The following is a 24,119-nucleotide window of genomic DNA, read 5'->3' as shown; positions in this document are numbered from 1 at the left end:
CTCGACCCAGACTTACCCCTGACACCGATTTCCTTATCGAATTTCGCATTCGAACTACATTCGGAACCTTTCAGAGTGGTTTCAAATATCAGGAAGGGCTTCTTCTTTGGGGGAAATCAACTTTGGGTAAGTTAACTGTGCTTTGAAGGATGTGGCGATATAAAGAATTGAGGTACCATGGCGTTACTGAAAGTACGGTATCCTAGTTGATTTATAGATTATTGATTATTGATTGATTATTGATTTTATGAGACTCGATTTTCTGTTGCAAGAATAATTTTACTTTGTAATTTGTGCTAGGTTCAGCCAATGATCAAAGGCCCTAACAAAATTGACAAGAATAACAACAATTTATGCTAGGTCTAAGTGGAACTGTATTTCATATGTTTGGATACTAATATCATACTTCAGGTTGTGACTGAATATTAAGTATATTGCAATTTCACTTCGGTTCTCGTTGGTTTTAATTTGTGGGTACTGATGCAGTACTATTGTATTGACGGGAGAGTACCATGTAGCAATACTAATGAGTGGATGTATCAATATGCGGTGATGCTGTGGCAGAGTCATTCGTACGCTTGCCACTAGGCGGCGCATGAGATCGAGACCGGCTTTCTCGCTAGTACTCACGAGCCTACCGATTCCTATAAGTAGTTCTTGACCATCCCCACTATATATCCCTAACGCGTGGTGGTACTATTGCGTGGTGATACTAACTCGAGGTGATTCTAACGCGTAGCAGTACTAATGCGTGGATATATCAATGCGTGGAACAACAATGCGTGGTGATTCTAACGTGTAGCAGTACTAACACGTGGATATATCAATGCGTGGAACAACAATGCAATGCATGGTAATTCTAACGTTATAGCAGTACTAACAAGTGGATATATCAATGCGTGGAACAACAATGCGTGGTGATTCTAACGTGTAGCAGTACTAACACGTGGATATATCAATGCGTGGAACAACAATGCAATGCATGGTAATTCTAACGTTATAGCAGTACTAACAAGTGGATATATCAATGCGTGGAACAACAATGCGTGGTGATTCTAACGTGTAGCAATACTAAGGCGTGGATGTATCAATGCGTGGTGGTTCTAACCGTTAGTATTCCTAACGCGTGGTGGTTCCAAGGTGAAATAATACTAACACGTGGATATATTAATGCGTGGTGATACTAACGCGTGGTAATACGAACGCATGGCGGTGTACAAATGGGTGGATATATCAATACGTGAAACAACAACGCGTGGTGATACTAACGCCGTGGTAACTCTAACGCGTGGTGATTCTATTGCGTGGTAATTCTAACGTATGGTGATTCTATCGCGTGATAATTCTAACACGTGGTAATTCTATCGCGTGGTGATTCTAACGCGTGGTGATTCTATTGCGTGGTAATTTTAACGCGTGGTGATACTATCGCGTGGTAATTCTAACGCGTGGTGATTCTATCGCGTGGTGATACTATCGCGTGGTGATTCTATCGCGTGGTGATTCTATCGCGCGGTAATTCTGACGCGTGGTGATTCTATCGCCTGGTAATTCTAACACGTGGTGATTCTATCGCGTGGTGATTCTATCGCGTGCTAATTCTAACGCGTGGTAATACTGACGCGTGGTAATTCTAACGTGTGGTGATTCTATCGCGTGGTAATTCTAATGCGTGGTGATACTATCGCGTGGTAATTCTAACGTGTGGTAATTCTAACGCGTAGTGATACTATCGCGTGGTAATTCTATCGCGTGGTAATTCTAACGCGTGGTGATTCTATCGCGCGGTAATTCTGACGCGTGGTGATTCTATCGCGTGATAATTCTAACGCGTGGTGATACAATACATGGTGATTCCAACACTTGATACTACCATCTCTGATAACAAACCCAAGTAATACATCACCCAAACGACAATATTCAACACTAAATACCCGAACAAAGCGAACCTTCGAAACACATGAAATACCCTTAAATGAAAAATTGTAAATGAGACCTATAACACCGCATAAGCGATGAATAACATAAAAAGAGAATTTAATGGAAGAAAAATGTAAATGATGAAAAAGATTTATCTTGAGTAGAACAGAGAGGAAGGTTAGGATGAAGGGTAAAGCCCTGACCTCGTATAGGGTTGACATTTGCCTCGAAAGCTTACCTTGAAGTATGGCTTCATCGCGATACACGTGCTGTTCTAACGATACCAGCCAACACTTTCCTTTCGAATCCATCATTCGCCCTGATGGAATATTGGATACTGAATAAATCATCGGATATATTCCGACGAGAATCTTATGGTCCCGTTTCCATAATTCTATGCCCGGGAAAACGTTCTCGATGGAAACTGTTGCGTTTAACGATCGACTTTCATAAATCGTTTCCTTAAACTAACTGTAACGCTCCGACAAATTTATAAACGATACCGTATTTTCATTTTTCAACATTTCAACCTTTTTATTTTAAAATTCTTTCTTCATAACTCTGCCTGACTTTTGTAGTCCTCTTTCCATAACTAATTTTTATAACTTTCTATAACTCTTTAGTCTCTCAAACTCGAGATTTTCGATCGATTAAAAATTCTGCAATAATTCGAAACTTTGAAAGAGTTAAAGTTTAAACGAGCTTATTCACCGGTAATATACTGCACGGATATAATTAGAGTATTCCTCCCAATGTCCGGCTATATCCTGAAGATTTAAACTGCAATCTCATTCGAATCCCACTCACTCTCCGACTGCAATCCCAGTAATTACTGTAAACTTATTAACACCGGCATCGAGGGAAGCTGTGGCAAATAAGAACGACTTAATTGATCACGGTTTATCCGATATCTTCGCTTAATTAATTCTTCGGATTGATTTTTGATACCGCACCGATGAAAATTCTCGTATTAACGTGTTAACATGCGGTGACAGATAAATTTCCTCTGCAACCAAGTATTATCTGGAACAATTCCTTGCGCGTAAGTGGAGCTCAATTTTAAGAGCATCTCTTGGCTGCACGTGTTTCTAACATCTCTTTTAAACTGTTGGAGTGCGTGCGACAAGCGGGGAAAACTGAAACGAGCTAAATAAACTGTGCGCTGAGACGAGATTCAGCCATCTTTCCTGAATACGATTTGAACGGTAGGCTACAACTACTTGGAATATAAATTGAAAACTTAAGGAACCTTGTGTAACTCATTAAACATAACTTTGTGGGGTGGAATCTTGTTTTATTGGTGAGAAGAATTTTTAGTGGGATTAAACGATTGTTATGTAATTTTAGTAATTGCACGCGTTATAATTTCACGCGGTATATCTTCACGCGTTGTAATTTCACACTTTGTACTTTCACGCGTTGTAATTTCACGTGCTGTAATTCCACGTGTTGTAATTTCACGCGTTGTAATTCCACGCGTTGCCATTTCACGCGTTGTAATTCCACGCGTCGTAATTCCACGTGTTGTAATTCCACGCGTCGTAATTTCACGCGTTCTAATTGCACGCGTTCTAATTCCACGCGTCGTAATTTCACGCGTTCTAATTTCACGCGTTCTAATTCCACGCGTCGTAATTTCACGTGTTGTAATTTCAAGCATTGCAGTTTCACGCGATATCATTTGACGCGTTGTCATTTCACGCGTTGTAATTTCAAGCGTTACAATTTCACGCGTTGTAATTCCACGTGTTGTAATTCCATGCCTTGTAATTCCAAGCGTTATAATTTCACGCGTTATAATTTAGCGCGTTGTAATTTCGTAAACCAAATGATTATTTTTCAGTCGGTGTAACATGTAGAACATATCGATTTCAATGTGGTCGCTTTAAATAAATTCGTAGATACTCGACTATCGATTTGAAGTTTTCCGAACATCACGAAAGAACGAATACGAGACTCTGTTAATGTGTTACAAACGTAGACGTTTAATATCCACGTTAAATGTCAGAGAAGATTCGTTCCGGAAACGATTAATCGTGCAACGATCCTGATTAGCTCGATTAACGAAATTTGAACGTTAGCGTGATTTCAAATGCGAAGTACATATTGTCACGAACAGGAATATCGGTAAACATAAATTATCATGCATCAACTAAATATAGGTTGATTGCAAAGTAACGCGTAACATGATAGGCACCTCGGTTGGCGATAATTAAACGATAATTGATAACGTTATCCTAGAAATTTCCAGCCGATCGTCGTCGATAATTATACTACTTTCCTGGCAGAATTTAGAACTCGAATCATCTAATTCTGTTCGGTTTGAGTAACGGCCAGTCAGTGGGATTAATAAATCTTCGTTAAAAAGAGGCTCGTTAGGGGCTACGTTCATCTATTTTTATATCTTTCAGTCTATTCTCTCTTCCATACGAGACGATCGATCGGTGTCGCGTTAATGATTACCCCACGGCCTTTAACCCCCTTTCGAATCCTCAAATGTCGTTCAAATGACCTTTTATAACGTTCGAATTATGATTTTGTTACTTACATTTTCATTCGTCGTTAATTTGGAACTTTAAGAGAAAATTTATTTATTAATTCTTTATATAATTTCTCGCGTTGTATATCCACGCGTTGTAATTCCACGCGTTGTAATTTCTCGCGTTGTAATTTCACGCGTTGTATATCCACGCGTTGTAATTCCACGCGTTGTAATTCCACACGTTGTAATTCCACGCGTTGTAATTTCTCGCGATGTAATTTCACGCGTTGTATATCCACACGTTGTAATTCCACACGTTGTAATTTTACGCGTTGCATATCCATGCGTTGTAATTCCACGCGTTGTAATTTCTCGCGATGTAATTTCACGCGTTGTATATCCACACGTTGTAATTCCACACGTTGTAATTTTACGCGTTGTATATCCATGCGTTGTAATTCCACGCGTTGTAATTTCTTGCGATGTAATTTCACGCGTTGTATATCCACACGTTGTAATTCCACACATTGTAATTTTACGCGTTGTATATCCATGCGTTGTAATTCCACGCGTTGTAATTTCTCGCGTTGTAATTTCTCGCGTTGGAGAGATTAAAGAATTTAGGTTAATTTCATATACACTATATAATAATATGCGTACAATTATAATAGATAATCGATGCCTTAAAATCGTCGCTGCTATTAAATAAAATAATCTTCTAATTAAGGAAACTCAAGTCCCAATAACAGTACAACCTCGTTATATTGCCACATAGACAGTAGAAACAAAACGATTGAAATCAGCAATGCACACGTATCTCTACAAATACGTCCCGCCACGCAGCTTAAAACTTTCCGCACAGTCTTATTTCCGCAGCACTCTCCACATGCTTAGAATCGGCTTATATATGAACAGGATTTCCGTAGTATACACTCGGTTTTGCTCGTGACGTCTAGCTTTAGCGGCACTAAAGCGTGTGATATAACGCTTCAGGGAAACACGACCAGCGAGGACATAAACTCTTACGGTCTAGCTCTCGCGGACAAAACCTGTTACACGGTGCTACCAAGCCGACAGCTTACAAATCGTCCTTTTCCATTCACGGAGAACCGTGTAGCGTGAGTGGAAGCAAATCGGTAGACGCGGGATGACCGACGGAAATCGCGTATTCGCTTCAACGACGGAAATATACCGTCAAACCGGCCAGCGCATCGCTGCTCTACAGCAACGAAAATGATTCTATACATGCTTGCAGAGAGCCATTTCTAACATTGGACGCACTCGAAAGTGACACCTTATCGAACCTCATTGTTGTGCATCTTTAGTGAACCTCATTATTGTGCATCTTTAGTGAACCTCATTGTTGTACATCTTTAGTGAACTTCATTATTGTACATCTTTAGTGAACCTCATTATTGTGTGACCTTAGTGAACCTCATTGTTGTGCATCTTTAGTGAACCTCATTATTGTGTGACCTTAGTGAACCTCATTGTTGTGCATCTTTAGTGAACCTCATTATTGTGTGACCTTAGTGAACCTCATTGTTGTGCATCTTTAGTGAACCTCATTATTGTGTGACCTTAGTGAACCTCATTGTTGTGCATCTTTAGTGAACTTCATTATTGTGTGACCTTAGTGAACCTTATTGTTGTACATCTTTAGTGAACCTCATTATTGTGTGATCTTAGTGAACCTCATTATTGTGTGATCTTAGTGAACCTCATTATTGTGCATCTTTAGTGAACCTCATTATTGTGCATCTTTAATGAACCTCATTATTGTGTGATCTTAGTGAACCTCCTTATTGTGTGATCTTTAGTGAACCTCATTATTGTGCCTCTTTAGTGAACCTCATTATGGTGTGATCTTAGTGAACCTCATTATTGTATGATCTTAGTGAACCTCATTATTGTATATTTTTAATTAACCTCATTATTGTATGATCTTAGTGAACCTCATTATTGTGTGATCTTTAGTGAACCTCATTATTGTGTATCTTTAATGAACCTCATTATTGTACATCTTTAATGAACCTCATTCTTGTGAACCTTAGTGAACCTCATTATTGTGTGATCTTAGTGAACCTCACTATTGTGCATCTTTAGTGAACCTCATTATTGTGTGATCTTAGTGAGCCTCATTATTGTGCATCTTTAGTGAACCTCATTGTTGATGATCATAGTGAGCCTCATTATTGTAGATCATAGTGAGGCACATTCTGGAGGACGTTACAAGAAACGGCCGCGATAACCATTGTACTCCTTAGCGGTTCTCTAGCGGTTTTTTCGCTAGTCAAATTAAGCACCCAGGTTCATCCCGAGGTTAATGTTCCTCGAGAAGCTTAACGCGAGAAGGTGGCAGTAAAAGTCTCCCGCGCTAAAGTGTGCCACAAGAGGAGAGGTATAAGAAAGATGCCAGTAGAAATTTCGAAGTGTTTTCACCGGGGAAGATGTTTCCCTGCGGCAAGAATAAAACGTCAGACCTTGCGAGATAAATGAAATCCCGGACGATATTCCTTTGGACCTGCATCGTAAACCGAACGGGACCATAAAGTGACGTATTCGAGGACTCCGATCGAGTGTCCTGTTATATGGCCGATCGTGTATCGTTCTTTTGTGCGACGATACGTTACTCGTTTTATTGCTGGGTCGAGTGCTGTTTAGCTCATGATTTTTGGATGGCTCGTTTTACGATGGTTTTTGGAACTCGAATTCTTGCTGTGTTGAGGTTTAATGCTGTATTTTAATTTTCATGAAGACTTGTACTTCTAGGGTCCACTTATCATAGGTTACACGACTGACATTAATATCAATGCTCTCTGCAGAGGTTTTTGTGAGAAGTTTGTAGCTTAACCTCTTCAAGAATGATTTCTTTAAAACTCTTCAAGATTAGACAAACTGTCGCAAAGTGACAGGTTAGGTCACTTTAGATCTACATATGTGAAAGGTGTGGATCAAAATGAATGACAAATGTCAGGTCTATAAGAATCGACCTGAAGTGCTGGGTTCAGAATGCAAGAATAAAATAGGATCCACCCTAAACATCCACTTCCCTATCTTGATATTAATATTCTAAGAAATGTAGCTTAGGAGCGAGATCCAAAAGGGTTTACCCTAAGAGTAATACTCAAAAAAGTCCAGCCTAATATTAAGATCCAAAAGAATTAACCCTAAGAGTGTACCTAAAACGCAGCCTACTAAGATCCACACCTGTCCCAGTAATATGTAAAAGGATTAAACCTAAGATGAGAAGAATCCTAAAAACAATGTCCACGATCTACCAAGAACAATAAAGTCCACTAACAATAATATCCACTAACATTAATAACCTTCTAACAATACCAGTCTCTAAAACCATACCTTGGTATAACAAAGTCACTCACCAGGGGTGCGCATTCTCGAGGCTGCTCTCCCTCGGGCAGAGTGGTGATGAGGAAGAGCACAGGACTGGTGACGAGTAGACTCGTGACAAGCAGCATGGCGAACGTGAGCAACGCCTTGTGCACGGCTTTGCTTCTCCGTAACCAGTAACACGGCACGCAGCATATCCAGGTACCCTGTTGCACGGCCCTCTCGACGTGTACCTGATGGCAGAACACGTTACACCGATGAGAAGAATGCTCCTCCACTTTGCACGCGACACGTGCTTCGCTTTAAGTGGCGTTTAATGCTGATGAGGCGGGTGTTTACGCCAACGCCGTCGTATATACGTGGACGAAAACGAGGAGAGTTCGAAAGGGGAGAACTAAACAACGAGCTATTACGACACGAAAATACTCACGGATTATGGGGCTCTGGATGAGGATCGTTTAAAGGAAAAACACTGACGAAATGGAAAAGAAATGTCGGGAGAAAATGGAATGTCAACACGGTGCTGGATTACGATGAGCCACGGAGGGAAAATGAAACACTAGGAAATCTGACTTGGCGATTGTCGCTGTGTTGCCACTTCTACATTGCGGTCCCATAGGATATTAACTACTTTAATGGGTTTAGTCTCTTTCCATACTTTTAACTACTGTTTGGATATTTATTTTGCATAGGTGATTTGGCTAGATAGTGGAAGTGCTAGAAAAAATGAAAGAGAGAGCGTTTCGTCCAGGACCTGCTAGTAAACTCGTCAGTAAGGCATCCTAGCAAGTGTCTCACAACTAGTGAAACTCTCGAAGTAGTGTGATGGGGTTCGCAATTCTGAACAACTTTTCCCTTTGCAAAAATTCGATCTGAAGCTTAGTTTCTGAGTTATTAAAGAAAAACATGGACCAATCAGCGCGCGAGGATTGCGCATGCGCAGACGCGACAGCCCCGCCCAGTAGCTAAGCGCGCGCAATCCTCGCGCTCTGATTGGCCCGTGTTTTTCCTTAATAACTCAAAAACTAAGCTTCAAATCGAATTTTTGCAAAGGGAAAAGTTGTTCAGAATCGCGAACCCCATCGCCCAATCTCAAGAGTTACACTAGTTGTGACACCCTGTACTACCAAGTACCTTAAGTACTACCAAGAAAGTCTCAGTCTTATACGCCTAGTGCCGATGAGCCTAAATGATCCACATGTGAGTTAAGATGTTGAAATGAACGTACCATCGGTTCGTCAGGAAGGCCGGATCCCTCGTCGGTGCCAGGTCCCGCAGGGTTTCCGGTTCCAGGAGCGGTTGGCGCGGTAGGAGCCGCGCCTGGAGCAACGCCCTGTGGGTGCACATGTGCTCCAGCTCCGGCCCCAGGGGCGCACAGAGTGCGAGGACTCAAGGGTAGCCTCACGCTTGCTTCGCCACGAGATCTACCCCCGCCGCCACGGGCCCCGCGGCCCCCGTAACCCCGGCTCACCGTGCACAGAGCCACATTTGCCGGGTCCCTTGGAACACCCGCTCCCTAAAGCCCGCCAATCTTGAATCCCCGGAAAGGAGCTCGAGCGCACCCGACACTCTCACAACCGCCCCGCTGCACCTCCGATCAGGCGGTTTGCCTAACTCTTTCTTTCGACCCCTGCATCTGTTACTTTTGACTGGGACCTTTCTCTCGAATCTGTAAACAATAATTAACATTGTTAGACTTGTGGGGTTGGTGCAACTATGGGTTGCAGCTATGTTATTAATTATAATCATCAGTGTTCCTAAGTTATTCATAAATTGCCTCTGCGTCCTTAAGTAAACTCAAAGTTATCCATAAATTAAGTCTCCACAAACAGTACTTCGAGTAACACATTAAACCAGAAAGATGGCAGAAATTTAATCGGAAATTGATCGGACACCCAGTAAAGTGGACGTGGGTCGAGCGTATTGACACATTTACTGTACTTGCTAAAATCGTTCGTAATCGAATAAAGAGCATCGTTCATAAATGGGTTCCGGTGATAATTCACGCGTCACCCAAATACAGACGACACAGAAATGAAATTATTAAATGGAACTTTACGAGATAGCTAGCCATCGAGCTTAAGTGTTTTTCGTTAAAAGGAGAAGGATCCTGGTAACACGCCAACGGTGTCTAGCTAGTATATACACTTTATTGCTTCGAATGCCTTAACCTTCAACCACCAAGGATTAAAGTACGATGTTAAAGCGGAGCCACCGATAACACTGTCTCTACCACTTTTTCTCTGACCTACAATCGTTCAACTATTTTAGATAACGTCTTATTCTGCCTGGCAGCCCTTGCTTTATCGCACGATCGTGACTGCACAACGTGTAACCAGGTTTTATCAACTTGTTACAAGTTGTTCGCTTGAGGCAATGCGTTTAATTCATTAACTGCGTAATTAAGGTATTCTTGGTAATCCTACTTTGGATCTCTTTGGTATGGATGCTCTCGCGGGGATATTATTTTAGGTGTTGTTTTACTTTGCTGAATGCAGGGAATTTGCGCTGTGATATATGGGGAGTGGTGGAGTATTGTGGGAGCGGGCGATATATTACAATGCGTGGGAATTCGGTGCGTAGTAATTCCACGCGTGGTAATTCGACGCGTAGGAATTCCACGCGTGGTGATTCGACACTTAGGGATTTGACGCGTGGTAATTCGACGCGTGGGAATTCCACGCGTAGTAATTCGACGCGTGGTAATTCGACGCGTAGGAATTCCACGCGTGGTGATTCGACACTTAGGGATTTGACGCGTGGTAATTCGACGCGTGGGAATTCCACGCGTAGTAATTCGACGCGTGGTAATTCGACGCGTAGGAATTCCACGCGTGGTAATTCGACACTTAGGGATTTGACGCGTGGTAATTCGACGCGTGGGAATTCCACGCGTGGTAATTCGATGCGTAGGAATTCCACGCGTGGTGATTCGACACGTAGGGATTTGACGCGTGGTAATTCAACGCGTGGGAATTCCACGCGTGGTAATTCGATGCATAGGAATTCCACGCGTGGTGATTCGACACGTAGGGATTTGACGCGAGGGGATTCCACGCGTGGTAATTCGATCCTTGGTAATTCGACGCGTGGGAATCCCACGCGTGGTAATCCGACGCGTGAGAATTCCACGCGTAGTAATTCGATCCTTGGAAATTCGATGCGTGGGAATCCCACGCTTGGTAATTCGACGCGTGGGAATCCCACGCGTGGTAATTCGACGCGTAGGAATTCCACGCGTAGTAATTCGATCCTTGGAAATTCGACGCGTAGGAATCCCACGCGTGGTAATTCAACGCGTAGGGAATCCACGCGTGGTAATTCGACGCGTGGTGTATTCCACGCGTGGTAATTCGATCCTTGGTAATTCGACGCGTGAGAATCCCACGCGTAGTAATTCGATCCTTGATAACTCGACGCGTGAGAATCCCACGCGTGGTAATTCGATCCTTGGTAATTCGACGCGTAGGAATCCCACGCGTGGTAATTCGATCCTTGATAACTCGACGCTTGAGAATTCCACGCGTGGTAATTCGACGCGTGGTAAATTCTACGCGCGATATATTCGACGCGTGGTATATTCGACGAGTGATGTATTCAACGCATGGTAATTCTACGTAAAGTTCTATACCTTGTAATGTCTAGTGATCCCACTTGTGGTAACCCAACATGCAGTAATTTAACGGTTAGTGAACTCATAGTACTCCGACACCTGATTAACCCAACACTTGATTCTACAAAGCCTAATATTAACATTTCCAAACCCAACTGCACAATGTACCACATCTACAATGTAGAACGATCGCTGCCATTACCTCTTCATCTTCTTCTTCCCAAAGAAGAGTAACAAGCTCTTCTATATTTTATCATAGAAATAGAACAAACTAATTTCGAAGGTAGTTTACGTCAAAATTGTTTGCCAATATGTCAAGCAATCGATCAGCAGAGATTAGAATTTTGAACACAGTTGTATCGAGCTAAAAACATTCACCAAAAGGACAACAGACGCGTCGCTCTAGTTTATTCATAGGAACGACAAGTACGAAGACGATATTATTCGCGGATTATTTTTTGCAACAAGATAAAAATATTCAGGGCCGATGCGGGATTACATTTTCCAGTCAATGGAGTACGTGATTGAGGCCTCGGAACGACGGACGAGAAGAAAAATGCAAACGAACCAGATCGAGACGGATCGAACGTTAAACGTAAATCTACGAAAGAAACTTTCTCTTCTTTTTTCTCTTTTTTTGTTCGCATTAACTCATCAACTATCGACTCTTTTTTAGAAAATTTTTGTGGAATCCTATTTGTAATCTTACACTTTCTACGTTTGATTTAATTGCTTTTCTGTGGATGTATTCACAATTTGATGATAATGTATGTATATTAGTTTGTAATGCTTATGTTAAGTACGAAATTATGTCAAAGTTAAATTATGTCAAAATTAAATTATGATAAAATTATGACAAACTTGAATTGTGATAAAATTGTTATAACAAAGAATTTGTTATTTTATACATATGGTATATTATACATATATATTATTGGGATTCCCACGCGTCGAATTACCAAGGATCGAATTACTACGCGTGGAATATACCACGCGTCGAATTACCACGCGTGGAATTCCTATGCGTGGGACTCCCATGCGTCGAATTACCGAGGATCGAATTACCACGCGTGGAATACACCACGCGTCGAATTACCACGCGTGGAATTCTCACGCGTCGGATTACCACGCGTGGGATTCCCACGCGTCGAATTACCACGCGTGGAATTCTTATGTGTCGAATTACCACGCGTGGAATTCCTACGCGTGGGATTCCCATGCGTCGAATTACCAAGGATCGAATTACTACGCGTGAAATACACCACGCGTCGAATTACCACGCGTGGAATTCTCACGCGTCGAATTACCACGCGTGGAATTCCCACGCGTCGAATTACCAAGGATCGAATTACCACGCGTGGAATTCTCACGCGTCGAATTACCACGCGTGGAATTCCCACGCGTCGAATTACCAAGGATCGAATTACCACGCGTGGAATTCTTACGTGTCGAATTACCACGCGTGGAATTCTCACGCGTCGAATTACCAAGGATCGAATTACTACGCGTCGAATTACCACGCGTATAATATATATTATTTTATGTACCTAAGATAACACATATTATTTTTGCCAACATATGTAACACATCACATGTGATTTAATTCACATCATTCTACATTTACATATTGGTTAATTATAAAATTATGAAGTTTCTTGAAAAGTATTATGACAAGAGACTTTTCAGAGGGTCTTACAATTAGATACATATGAACATGTCTCTCCCTACATTCCTCAAATTATTTCACACATTATTATAGATATATTATTTAATAAAAAATTGTGATCTTCTATAAAATACCATGACAAGGGATTAATATTTGTACACATACTAGGATTAACAATTTTCAATTTTGTCCATCATGTGCACATAATCCCCACACCGAAAATTAACAAAAAATATTCCACATCGATAATTGAAAAATATGACCTTTTTTCTTTTCCATAATAACTAAAATCACGAGCAGAAACATTTCTATTTCTTAAACACAAAATAACTTTTTATGTATCAAAGTTTCTAATCAAATCGATTCGGCTCTAAATATCGTCCCGAAAGTTCGCGCGCTCCACCACCGGAACTTTTCAAACGGAAGTGGATTCCGCGTACCGGAAAACGCTATGGTACTTCTTGTTTTCTCAACACGCACCGATAGTTATCTACCACGGATCGAAAAACTTGTTCGACAAAGTCGACGTTGTACTGACCTATCCGGTACAACATTCTCCAGCTACCGATTTGTGTATTTTGGTGTCGAACCTTCCTTGTTCAAGATTTCAAGGTTGACCAACTTCCGAACAAACAAACGCTACCGGGGCTCAATGGCCGTAAATTTTCCAATGATTTTCATCGATTATTAGCGTGTAATTTTGGGAATTTCTGGAGTGCTTGCAAATGCTGTTTTTGGAGTATTTGTTAAATAGAATGTTTTGGTATTTTGGGAATTTTTGTTTAATAGATAGTTACTGGTATTTTGGGAATTTTTATTAAATAGCTAGTTAGTGGTGTTTTTGGAATTTTTATTAAATAGCTGGTTATTGGTATTTTGGGAATTTTTATTAAATAGATGGTTATTGGTGTTTTGGGAATTTTTATTAAATAGCTAGTTGGTGGTGTTTTTGGAATTTTTATTAAATAGCTAGTTATTGGTATTTTTGGAATTTTTATTTAATAGATAGTTACTGGTGTTTTTGGAATTTTTATTAAGTTGCAAGTTGCTGCAATTTTTAAAAACTTATAAAATAGCAACTTGCTGTAATTTTTACAATATTTATGAAATAGTGACTCACTGTAATTTTTACAATATTTATAAAATATCAAGTTACTGCAATTTTTAAAATATTTATAAAATAGCAAGTTGCTGTGACTTTTACAATATTTATGAAATAGTGAGTCACTGTAATTTTTACAATATTTATAACATATCAAACCTCTGCAATTTTTAAAATATTTATAAAATAGCAACCTGCTGTAATTTTCACAATATTTATAAAATAGTAACTCACTATAATTTTTACAATATTTACAAAACATCAAGTTGCTATAATTTTTAAAATGTTTATCAAACAGCAACTTGCTGTAACTTTTATAAAATTCATGAAATAGTGACTGTTTGTAATTTTTACAATATTTATAAAATATCAAGTTGCTACAATTTTTAAAATGTATACGAAATAACAATATTCATAGTTTGAAGTTATTTTCGGACCAAACTAATTCAACGTATGATACTCCAGAGTGTATTAACATGTTAACTGTTATGGAGTCCCCGGTGATTAATGACTGAAATATAATGTAATGCAATGGTTATTGTGTATGCGAAAATTAACACGTTCGCCACAGTGGAGTCTCCAGTGATTAATACCCCAAATATAATCCAATGGAATAATTATGCTTGGGAAAATTAACACGGTCACTGACATACAGCCTGCAGGGATTAATACCTCAAATATCATAATACAGTGGAGTAATTATGAGAAAACGAAACATCTGAATGATATCAAATAAATGTATCTCCTGTGCTATATAATTATTATTCAATATAATTATTTAACTCGATAAAATGTTTCAATACTGTTTACACAAAATATCAAGTTGAAAATAAATATCTGAATATTGCAAATTCTCTAAAACCATTATTACACATGAATCACATATTTACAAATTTGTATCTCGTGACTATAATTCAATATAATTATTAAACTTGATAAAATGTTTTAATACTATTCACACAAAAAATCAAGTTAAAAATAAACATCACAATATTGCATAAAAAATATTTTCTGTAAATATGAAAATTATGTTTCACATATGATACATGTGGTGTAGGCTAATAAATTTTCTAAAACCATTATTACACATGAATCACATATTTACAAATTTATGTCTTGTAACTATAATTCAATATAATTATTAAACTTGATAAAATGTTTTAATACTATTCACACAAAAAATCAAGTTAAAAATAAACATCACAATATTGCATAAAAAATATTTTCTGTAAATATGAAAATTATGTTCCACATATGATACATATGTTGTAGAATAATAAATTCTCTAAAACAATTATTACACATGAATCACATATTTACAAATTTATGTCTCGTGACAATAATTCAATATAATTATTAAACTTGATAAAATGTTTTAATACTATTCACACAAAAAATCAATCTAAAAATAAATATCAGAATATTGCATAAAAAATATTTTCTGTAAATATGAAAATTATGTTCCACATATGATACATATGTTGTAGAATAATAAATTCTCTAAAACAATTATTACACATGAATCACATATTTACAAATTTATGTCTCGTGACAATAATTCAATATAATTATTAAACTTGATAAAATGTTTCAAAACTATTTACACAAAAAATCAAGTTGAAAATAAATATCATAACATTAGATAAAAAATATTTCTCATCAATATTAAAATTATGTTTCACATGTGATACACGCGATAATAAATTCTCCAATTCAATTGTTACATATGTCCCACATCCATAAATTAATAGTCACTTGACGTAACTAAAATCAATAATGCAAATCACTAATTCATCTCAAGCACAAAATTTAATAAAAATGATCAAGTGTTGGACAAACAACCAATCTTCCAACAAAGGAATAAAAAAGTTACCTGTTACAAATCCACGAAGCGGTTCCCGTAAACGTTTCCCCGTTTTTCACTGATAGTGTCACTTCCGGTACACTGGTCACGATACGAAAAAATCGAAACGTGTCACGGGTATGTCACGATTTCGCCTAATCTTTTTGAGTACGAGACAACCGGAAGTAAAGAAAACGCGACCCTGCTTTACGGCTGGGGGTAACACGCGGACTGAACTCAACCACCGTGTCGCGTCTCCTTCTATCCCCTCCTCTCTCTCTCTCTACCAACCCCCACTCCTCTTTATTTGTCCTCTCTGTCTGCGTTAACTGTACGCTTCCCTTCTCCTTCTTTTACCCCCACCGTTGCTTCATTCCACAATTGTCATTAGCTGTGGAATTGATAACGATATCATACATTTCACACCACAAGTTTTTTACAGTTTTTAAAATTTCAAAATTCTTAGCACGTTTATTCGCACGCTGCAAATTTTGTTTGGGTGACATTTTTAGGACTTTTAGCATTTTTGAATGTTTCAACTGTGCGCTTTCCTTCTCCTTCTTTTACCCCCACCGTCGCTTCATTCCACAATTGTCATTAGCTGTGGAATTGATAACGATATCATACATTTCACACCACAAGTTTTTTACAGTTTTTGAAATTTCAAAATTCTTAGCACGTTTATTCGCACGCTGCAAATTTCGTTTGGATGACATTTTTAGAACTTTCAGCATTTTTGAAAGTTTCGGGATCTTTCAGATTTTATGAGTTTCAAGATTTCAGAGTTTTTCTAGATTTTAGCACTTGGAGATTTTTAGTAGTTTGCTTTCGAGAAATTTTGTACTATTTTCAAACTTTTCAGACGTTCAGTTTGTTTGGAAGTTTAGAAACACTATATTTTTGACAATTTAAAGTTTAGTATATTGAAAAATTGCAAGATAGTCAATATCTTATAAAATGGTCAAACATTTAATGCAACTAAAAATTTCAAGACACCCAATGCAATTAAAAATGTTTCAAAATAATCAGTACATTAAAAAATATCAAGACTCTCAATACATTTAAAAATTTCAAAAAAAATAATGCAATTAAAAATGTTTCTAAGTAATCAGTACATTAAAAAATATCTAAACACTCAATGCATTTAAAAATTTCAACAAAATTAATACAATTAAAAATGTTTCAATACAATCAGTACATTAAAAAATATCTAAACACTCAATGTATTTAAAAATTTCAACAAAATTAATACAATTAAAAATGTTTCAATACAATCAGTACATTAAAAAATATCTAAACACTCAATGTATTTAAAAATTTCAAAAATATTAATACAATTAAAAATGTTTCAAAATAATCAGTACATTAAAAAATATCAAGACACTCAATGCATTTAAAAATTTCAAAAAATTAATACAATTAAAAATATTTGAAAACAATCAGTACATTAAAAAAAATCAAGACACTCAATGCATTTAAAAATTCAAAAAAGTTAATACAATTAAAAATATTTGAAAACAATCAGTACATTAAAAAATATCAAGACACTCAATGCATTTAAAAATTTCAAAAAATTAATGCAATTAAAAATGTTTCAAAACAATCAGTACATTAAAAAATATCAAAATACTCAATGCATTTAAAAATTCAAAAAAATTAATACAATTAAAAATGTTTCAATACAATCAGTACATTAAAAAATATCTAAACACTCAATGTATTTAAAAATTTCAACAAAATTAATACAATTAAAAATGTTTCAAAACAATCATTACATTAAAAAATATCTAAACACTCAATGTATTTAAAAATGCCAAGTCACTCAATGCATCTAAAAATTTCAAGCCACTCAATACAATTAAAAATATCTCAAAACAATCAGTACATCATAAACTATCAAACCCTTCAGTACAATTAAAAACTTCAAAGACAATCTCCACATAAAAACTGCCCACAAAAATCAAACTACCCAAAACATTTTAATCCTCCAAAAAAATCAAACGCACTCAAAAGTACAAAAACCACCCCATCCCAAAAAATGTCAAACTCCTAACTCCATATGAAACCTTCCAAACATAGAGTTCCTTTAAAAGTCCCAAGACACATCTCCACAGCTTTAAAAAGTTCCATAAATAAATAAACACATTCGATCAGTCCTCACCCGCGGAATCAGTAAAATTACAAGGAGGAAATTCAAGGCGCAGCGAACACCTTGAAGTACTTAAAGGAAAATTATAGCGTTTGTCCGTGAATTGTCGGTGAAGTTCGCGATCGATTAGAGGATCATTAACGGGCGCGTAGAAATGTCAAGGTGAAAGAAACGAAGTAATTTTTGAGCTTCAGCATTGTTTGAAGTTTATTGGATGATCGCGTGGATCTGAAGTGGGCTGTTAATCGAGGAGTCGCGAATTAGTAGACTGCATGTGGACACACGATATAACGCGGTTTCGTTATCTGCTGGAAACATTGCCTACAGACAAATTCACGATGGCTTTAATGAGCTGACGTCAGAAACCTTTGCCTTGTGGCGTTCCTTGAAACTCTACGTTACAGCGGCTTGGCCCACATTCGACCTGCACCCTCCACGGAGTAAGATTTTTGGCACCTTTTCGACAGCCTTTGTACGAGTCTCCCTGGTGGACCTTTGGTTTATCGCAAAAAAGAGGAGCAATAACTTAATTAATCCCTGTGGCGGTACTCGCGCGGACTTCGTAGTTGACGCGGTAATGGAGAGGGAGTTTTGGAATTTTGGGGTGTTGGGGGTTGATGCGATAGGGATTTGGGGAATTTGAATGTTGGAAGTTTTGCGAGTTGAGGAGGTTGAGAACTGGAGATTTGAGATATTGAGAATTTTGGGGAGTTGGGATATTTGGATTTGGAGTGTGTGGATTTGGCATATGGGAATTTAGGATGTGTGGAATTCGGTGAATGTAAATTTGAGATGCGTGGAACTTGGCATATGTGAGTTTGGGATGCGTGGAATTTGGCATATGTGAATTTGGGATGGGTGGAATTTGGCATATGTGAATTTGCGATGCATGGAAGTAGCATATGTGAATTTGGGACGCGTGGAATTTGTCATATGTGAGTTTGGGATGCGTGGAATGTGTCATATGTGAATTTAGGATGGATGGAATTTGGCATATGTGAGTTTGGGATGCGTGGAACTTGACATATGTGAATTTGGGATGCGTGGAATTTGTCATATGTGAATTTGCGATGCATGGAATTAGCATATGTGAGTTTGGGATGCGTGGAATTTGTCATATGTGAGTTGGGATGCGTGGAACTTGGCATATGTGAATTTGGGACGCGTGGAATTTGTCATATGTGAAATTGGGATGCGTGGAATTCGGTGTATGTAAATTTGAGATGCGTGGAACTTGACATATGTGAGTTTGGGATGCGTGGAATTTGGCATATGTGAATTTGGGATGCGTGGAACTTGACATATGTGAGTTTGGGATGCGTGGAATTTGTCATATGTGAGTTGGGATGCGTGGAACTTGGCATATGTGAATTTGGGATGCGTGGAATTTGTCATATGTGAAATTGGGATGCATCGAATTTGCCATATGTGAATTTAGGATGCGTGAAATTTAACATATGTGAATTTGGGATGCGTGGGACTTGACATATGTGAATTTGGGATGCGTGGAATTTGTCACATGTGAATTTGGGATGCGTGAAATTTGTCATATGTGGATTTCGGATATGTAGAATTGTGATGTGTGGATGTGACATTTAGTGTGGATGTGACGTTAACTTAAAAAACTTGACAACCCAGAAATTTTCCTCCAAAACCCAAGAAATCCAAAAAGTCAAAAATGTACAAGTCTAAAAATAGTTTTATTTTTTTAAATAGTTTATTTGTTTGCTTGTTTAAGCAAACAAATGAACACATCCACAAGAAGTAATTAAACTCAGCAAGCTTTTAAGCAATTCGCGTAGAACACGAACTACTTCCTGGCCGAAGATCAATTCTCAGTAATATTCTTTCTGGACCGTACGCACACACAGGAAGCAATTTCGCGTACAATGTAGGTCGTGTTAATGAAATGCCAGTGATATCTTAATTTTTTTTTCCCGCGGTCCAGTTTGCGCGATACTCATGCTTTTTAGCCGCACTCGTTTGTTATCCTGATCCTGCCGGACGAGTGGCTGTCACGCGAATATCACGAATTTACGAGAGAAACGAGTAGAGCGCGGTGCTCGAAAACTTGTATTTTCGTTTGTACGAACGTATAAAACGCGGAGAATTGCGAGTAATTGCCGTTTCGCCGATAAAATTGCATTCGATATGCTTGTGAGCTGTGTTGTGCAAGTTGCTTTGAAACAACGGTATAAAACCGATTTGACAATCGAAAGTGTTCGATAATAGTACTGACAAAAAATTTATGTCATGAAGTATTGTATTATAGAAAAATTTTACTTTATTGTTAAATGTTTATTGGACAGGAGTTAAATTTGATGAGGGTAAGGTATTTGATGTGGAGTCTTTTAGTTGGGTAAATGTTGATGCGTGATAATTTGATATGTAGAGATTCTACGCGTGGTAATTCGACGCGTGGTGTGTTGGGTGCCTGGTAATTCGACGCGTGGTGTATTGGACGCGTGGTAAATTCGACGCTTGGCAATTCTACGCGTGGTAATTCAATGCTTGGAAATTCTACGCGTGGTAAATTCGACGCGTGGTGTATTCGATGCGTGGTAAATTCGAGCCTTGGAGATTCTACGCGTGGTGTATTCGACGCGTGGTGTATTGGACGCGTGGTAAATTCGACGCTTGGAAATTCTACGCGTGGTAATTCAACGCTTGGAAATTCTACGCGTGGTAACTCGACGCGTGGTGTATTGGACGCGTGGTAAATTCGACGCTTGGAAATTCTACGCGTGCTGTATTCGACGCTTGGAGATTCTACGCGTGGTAAATTCGACGCGTGGTGTATTCGACGCGTGGTAAATTCGAGCCTTGGAGATTCTACGCGTGGTGTATTCGACGAGTGGTATATTGGACGCGTCGTAAATTCGACGCTTGGAGATTCCACGCGTGGTGTATTCGACGCGTGGTGTATTCGACGCGTTGTGTATTCCACGCGTGATGTATTCGACGCGTGGTAAATTCGACGCGTGGTGTATTCGACGCGTGGTAAATTCGACGCGTGGTGTATTCCACGCATGGTAAATTCGACGCGTGGAGTATTCCACGCGTGGTGTATTCGACGCGTGGTGTATTCGACGCGTGGTAAATTCGACGCGTGGTGTATTCCACGCGTGGTGTATTCCACGCGTGGTGTACTCGACGCTTGGTGTATTCGACGCGTGGTGTATTCGACGCGTGGTAAATTCGACGCGTGGTGTATTCCACGCGTGGTAAATTCGACGCGTGGTGTATTCGACGCGTGGTAAATTCGACGCGTGGTCTATTCCACGCGTTGTGTATTCCACGCGTGGTGTATTCGACGCGTGGTAAATTCGACGCGTGGTGTATTCCACGCGTTGTGTATTCCACGCGTGGTGTATTCGACGCGTGGTGTATTCGACGCGTGGTAAATTCGACGCGTGGTGTATTCCACGCGTGGTATATTCGACGCGTGGTAAATTCGACGCGTGGTAAATTCGACGCGTGGTGTATTCCACGCGTGGTGTATTCGACGCGTGGTGTATTCGACGCGTGGTAAATTCGACGCGTGGTACATTCCACGCATGGTGTATTCGACGCGTGGTGTATTCGACGCGTGGTGTATTCGTCGCGTGGTGAATTCCACGCGTGGTATATTCGACGCGTGGTAAATTCGACGCGTGGTAAATTCGACGCGTGGTGTATTCGACGCGTGGTAAATTCGACGCGTGGTGTATTCGACGCGTGGTGTATTCGACGCGTGGTAAATTCGACGCGTGGTGTATTCCACGCGTGGTAAATTCGACGCGTGGTGTATTCCACGCGTTGTGTATTCCACGCGTGGTAAATTCGACGCGTGGTGTATTCCACGCGTGGTAAATTCGACGCGTGGTGTATTCCACGCGTTGTGTATTCCACGCGTGGTAAATTCGACGCGTGGTGTATTCCACGCGTTGTGTATTCCACGCGTGATGTATTCGACGCGTGGTAAATTCGACGCGTGGTAAATTCTACGCGTACTATATTGGGCGCGTGGTAATTCACTGCGCAGTAATTCTACGCATGTTAATTCGATGCATTATATTTTATTACATCGTACTTCCACACATTATAATTCAATAAATTATATTTCTACTGTTCAACTCAACTACATTACAATATATCCCATGTCACTATACACTGCATCTCATCGTATACGAACATGTACTCCAAAATGTATCTCAGCCACTATTATATTCCAACATGTACCTCAACCACAGCACCCCATCATGTTGTATTTCGACGTGTATTTCAACCACGTGACACGTTACAACCTGTTGTGTTACCACATATTGTAATTGAACCTCACACGTTATATCACCATACCAATTTAAGTAAAAAGAGTCCAATGCAAATCATTTGATTAAATCAATGATATAAGAAATTTGTGAAATTGTATCGTTTCTCTGGATTCTAAATGTGGAGTTAATGGTCGAAGGGTGTCGTTAAATTTAACGAAGCGTTGTAAATAACGTTTTAGCAACGGCGACCCAATTATGCAAATTGGCAGAGCTCACGATCCGTTCTCAGAGCAGTTAATTACTTGGATCGATGACAATCTGTCAAGCCGGTAACTCGAAACACGCAGCCATTTCGTAGCAGCAAAAGGAATAATTAATATCCTTGATAATCCGCATGATCGTGTGTCGTACTAGACGCAGCTGTTTCTACTGTCGTTGGGTGTCAACCGTAATTAAAATTCAATCTTGGCAACAGAATTTGTCCAGTAAATTTGCCGCTCTCGTCGATAATTGGAACACGACACGAAAATTATTTTAGCTCGTGAATCAGGCAAAAAATTAAAGTACAATAAATCGTTCCGCTGTCAAGTGCAAACAATCCATTAATATATTCCATCTTGACCGAATTCACCCAAGTTTTCACAGTCATCGACGTCCTACCTTGCTCGTTTACGATTATTATCAGAAAATATTCGCGACGTTGATTGGAAAGCCTTTTATAATTAAATTGATTTCAGTATAAATTCCTTCGAAATCGGAGATCGGAGATACTGGAGGGAATTATTTTTTAATTTGTTTCAATTAAGTCTTTTGCTGTTGTGGACAATTATGGTCTTCAGTGAAATTGATTGATGTTATGATGTTATTGATTGTTATACGATTATTGTTAAAAAAAATAATAAAATTGTCAGAGGGTAAGATTTCAATCTAGTAATTTTTTAGTTAACAATATATTAAACATTTTATTTCAGAAATTGTTCATCAATGAAGTAGTGATACTGCTTTAGATAACTACAGTAATTTACTCCGAAGTGCGAGTGCCGAGTACAAGAAGTAATTTCACAAAACGAACATCGATCTTTGCTAATCCATCGAATGTTTTTAGAGTCAAGGACGAGTAATCGCACGATTTAGTCGTCATTGGCATTGGCAAAGAAACGGAAGCACTCGTATGAAGCGAATCGATATGGATCTGGAGGAAGCCGTATCCTCGAAACGAAACGATTCCACCTCGACGACGAAGCTTTACTACGTTGATACCAAATATCTGCTTAGTTCTAATACAGTTAGAACGCATTAGTTCCCTTCGACGATCTTCTTCTATTTTATACTACTTTCACCCTTTCAACAACAGAATTATCCATTAAGTGATTTTCTAATTGCATTTTAAAGTTTCTTAATATTTGTTGGAAAGAAGGCGGGTTGTACTGGATTATTATGTAAATTATATGAAAAAGAGTAGTGCGTATTGTGTATATGTGATATATTTGGAGTACTTGTGCAATATATAGAATGTATAAGTGGAGATGTGGAGGTTCAAGAATTTTTCAATTTTAAAGTATCAAGGTTTTATGCTTCCAAAATAACTAGTTCCTCAAGTTTAAAATATGAAGTCCCAAAGTTACGGACCCAAAATTCTATACTCAAGTCCCAAAATTCCAAATTCGAAAAGTCCTCAAAAGTCCCAAAATTCTACGTTCTGCAAGTCCCAAATTTCCAAAGTTCCAGATCCCCAAAATT

General features: G+C 38.9%; 1 protein-coding gene across 2 annotated transcripts in view; it reads right to left on the bottom strand.

Moving 5' to 3' along the window:
* Positions 1-16,218, bottom strand: part of LOC100884036 (neprilysin-1) — a 113,257-nt gene extending 97,039 nt beyond the window's left edge. For both annotated transcript variants that reach the window (XM_076536152.1, XM_076536153.1), the window contains exons 1-3: positions 16,008-16,218; positions 8,982-9,422; positions 7,786-7,986 (exon numbers count right to left, since the gene is read on the bottom strand). In XM_076536152.1, coding sequence (XP_076392267.1) covers positions 7,786-7,986; positions 8,982-8,984 — 204 coding nt within the window. In that variant the 5' untranslated portion in view covers positions 8,985-9,422; positions 16,008-16,218. The remainder of the gene's footprint in view (positions 1-7,785; positions 7,987-8,981; positions 9,423-16,007) is intronic.
* Positions 16,219-24,119: the final 7,901 nt, after the last annotated feature.

The sequence above is a fragment of the Megachile rotundata genome, chromosome 10, assembly GCF_050947335.1.
Source record: "Megachile rotundata isolate GNS110a chromosome 10, iyMegRotu1, whole genome shotgun sequence".
Lineage (NCBI taxonomy): Eukaryota > Metazoa > Arthropoda > Insecta > Hymenoptera > Megachilidae > Megachile > Megachile rotundata.
The sequence above is the reverse complement of the archived record's forward strand: the minus strand, read 5'-3'. Positions and strand labels throughout refer to the sequence as shown.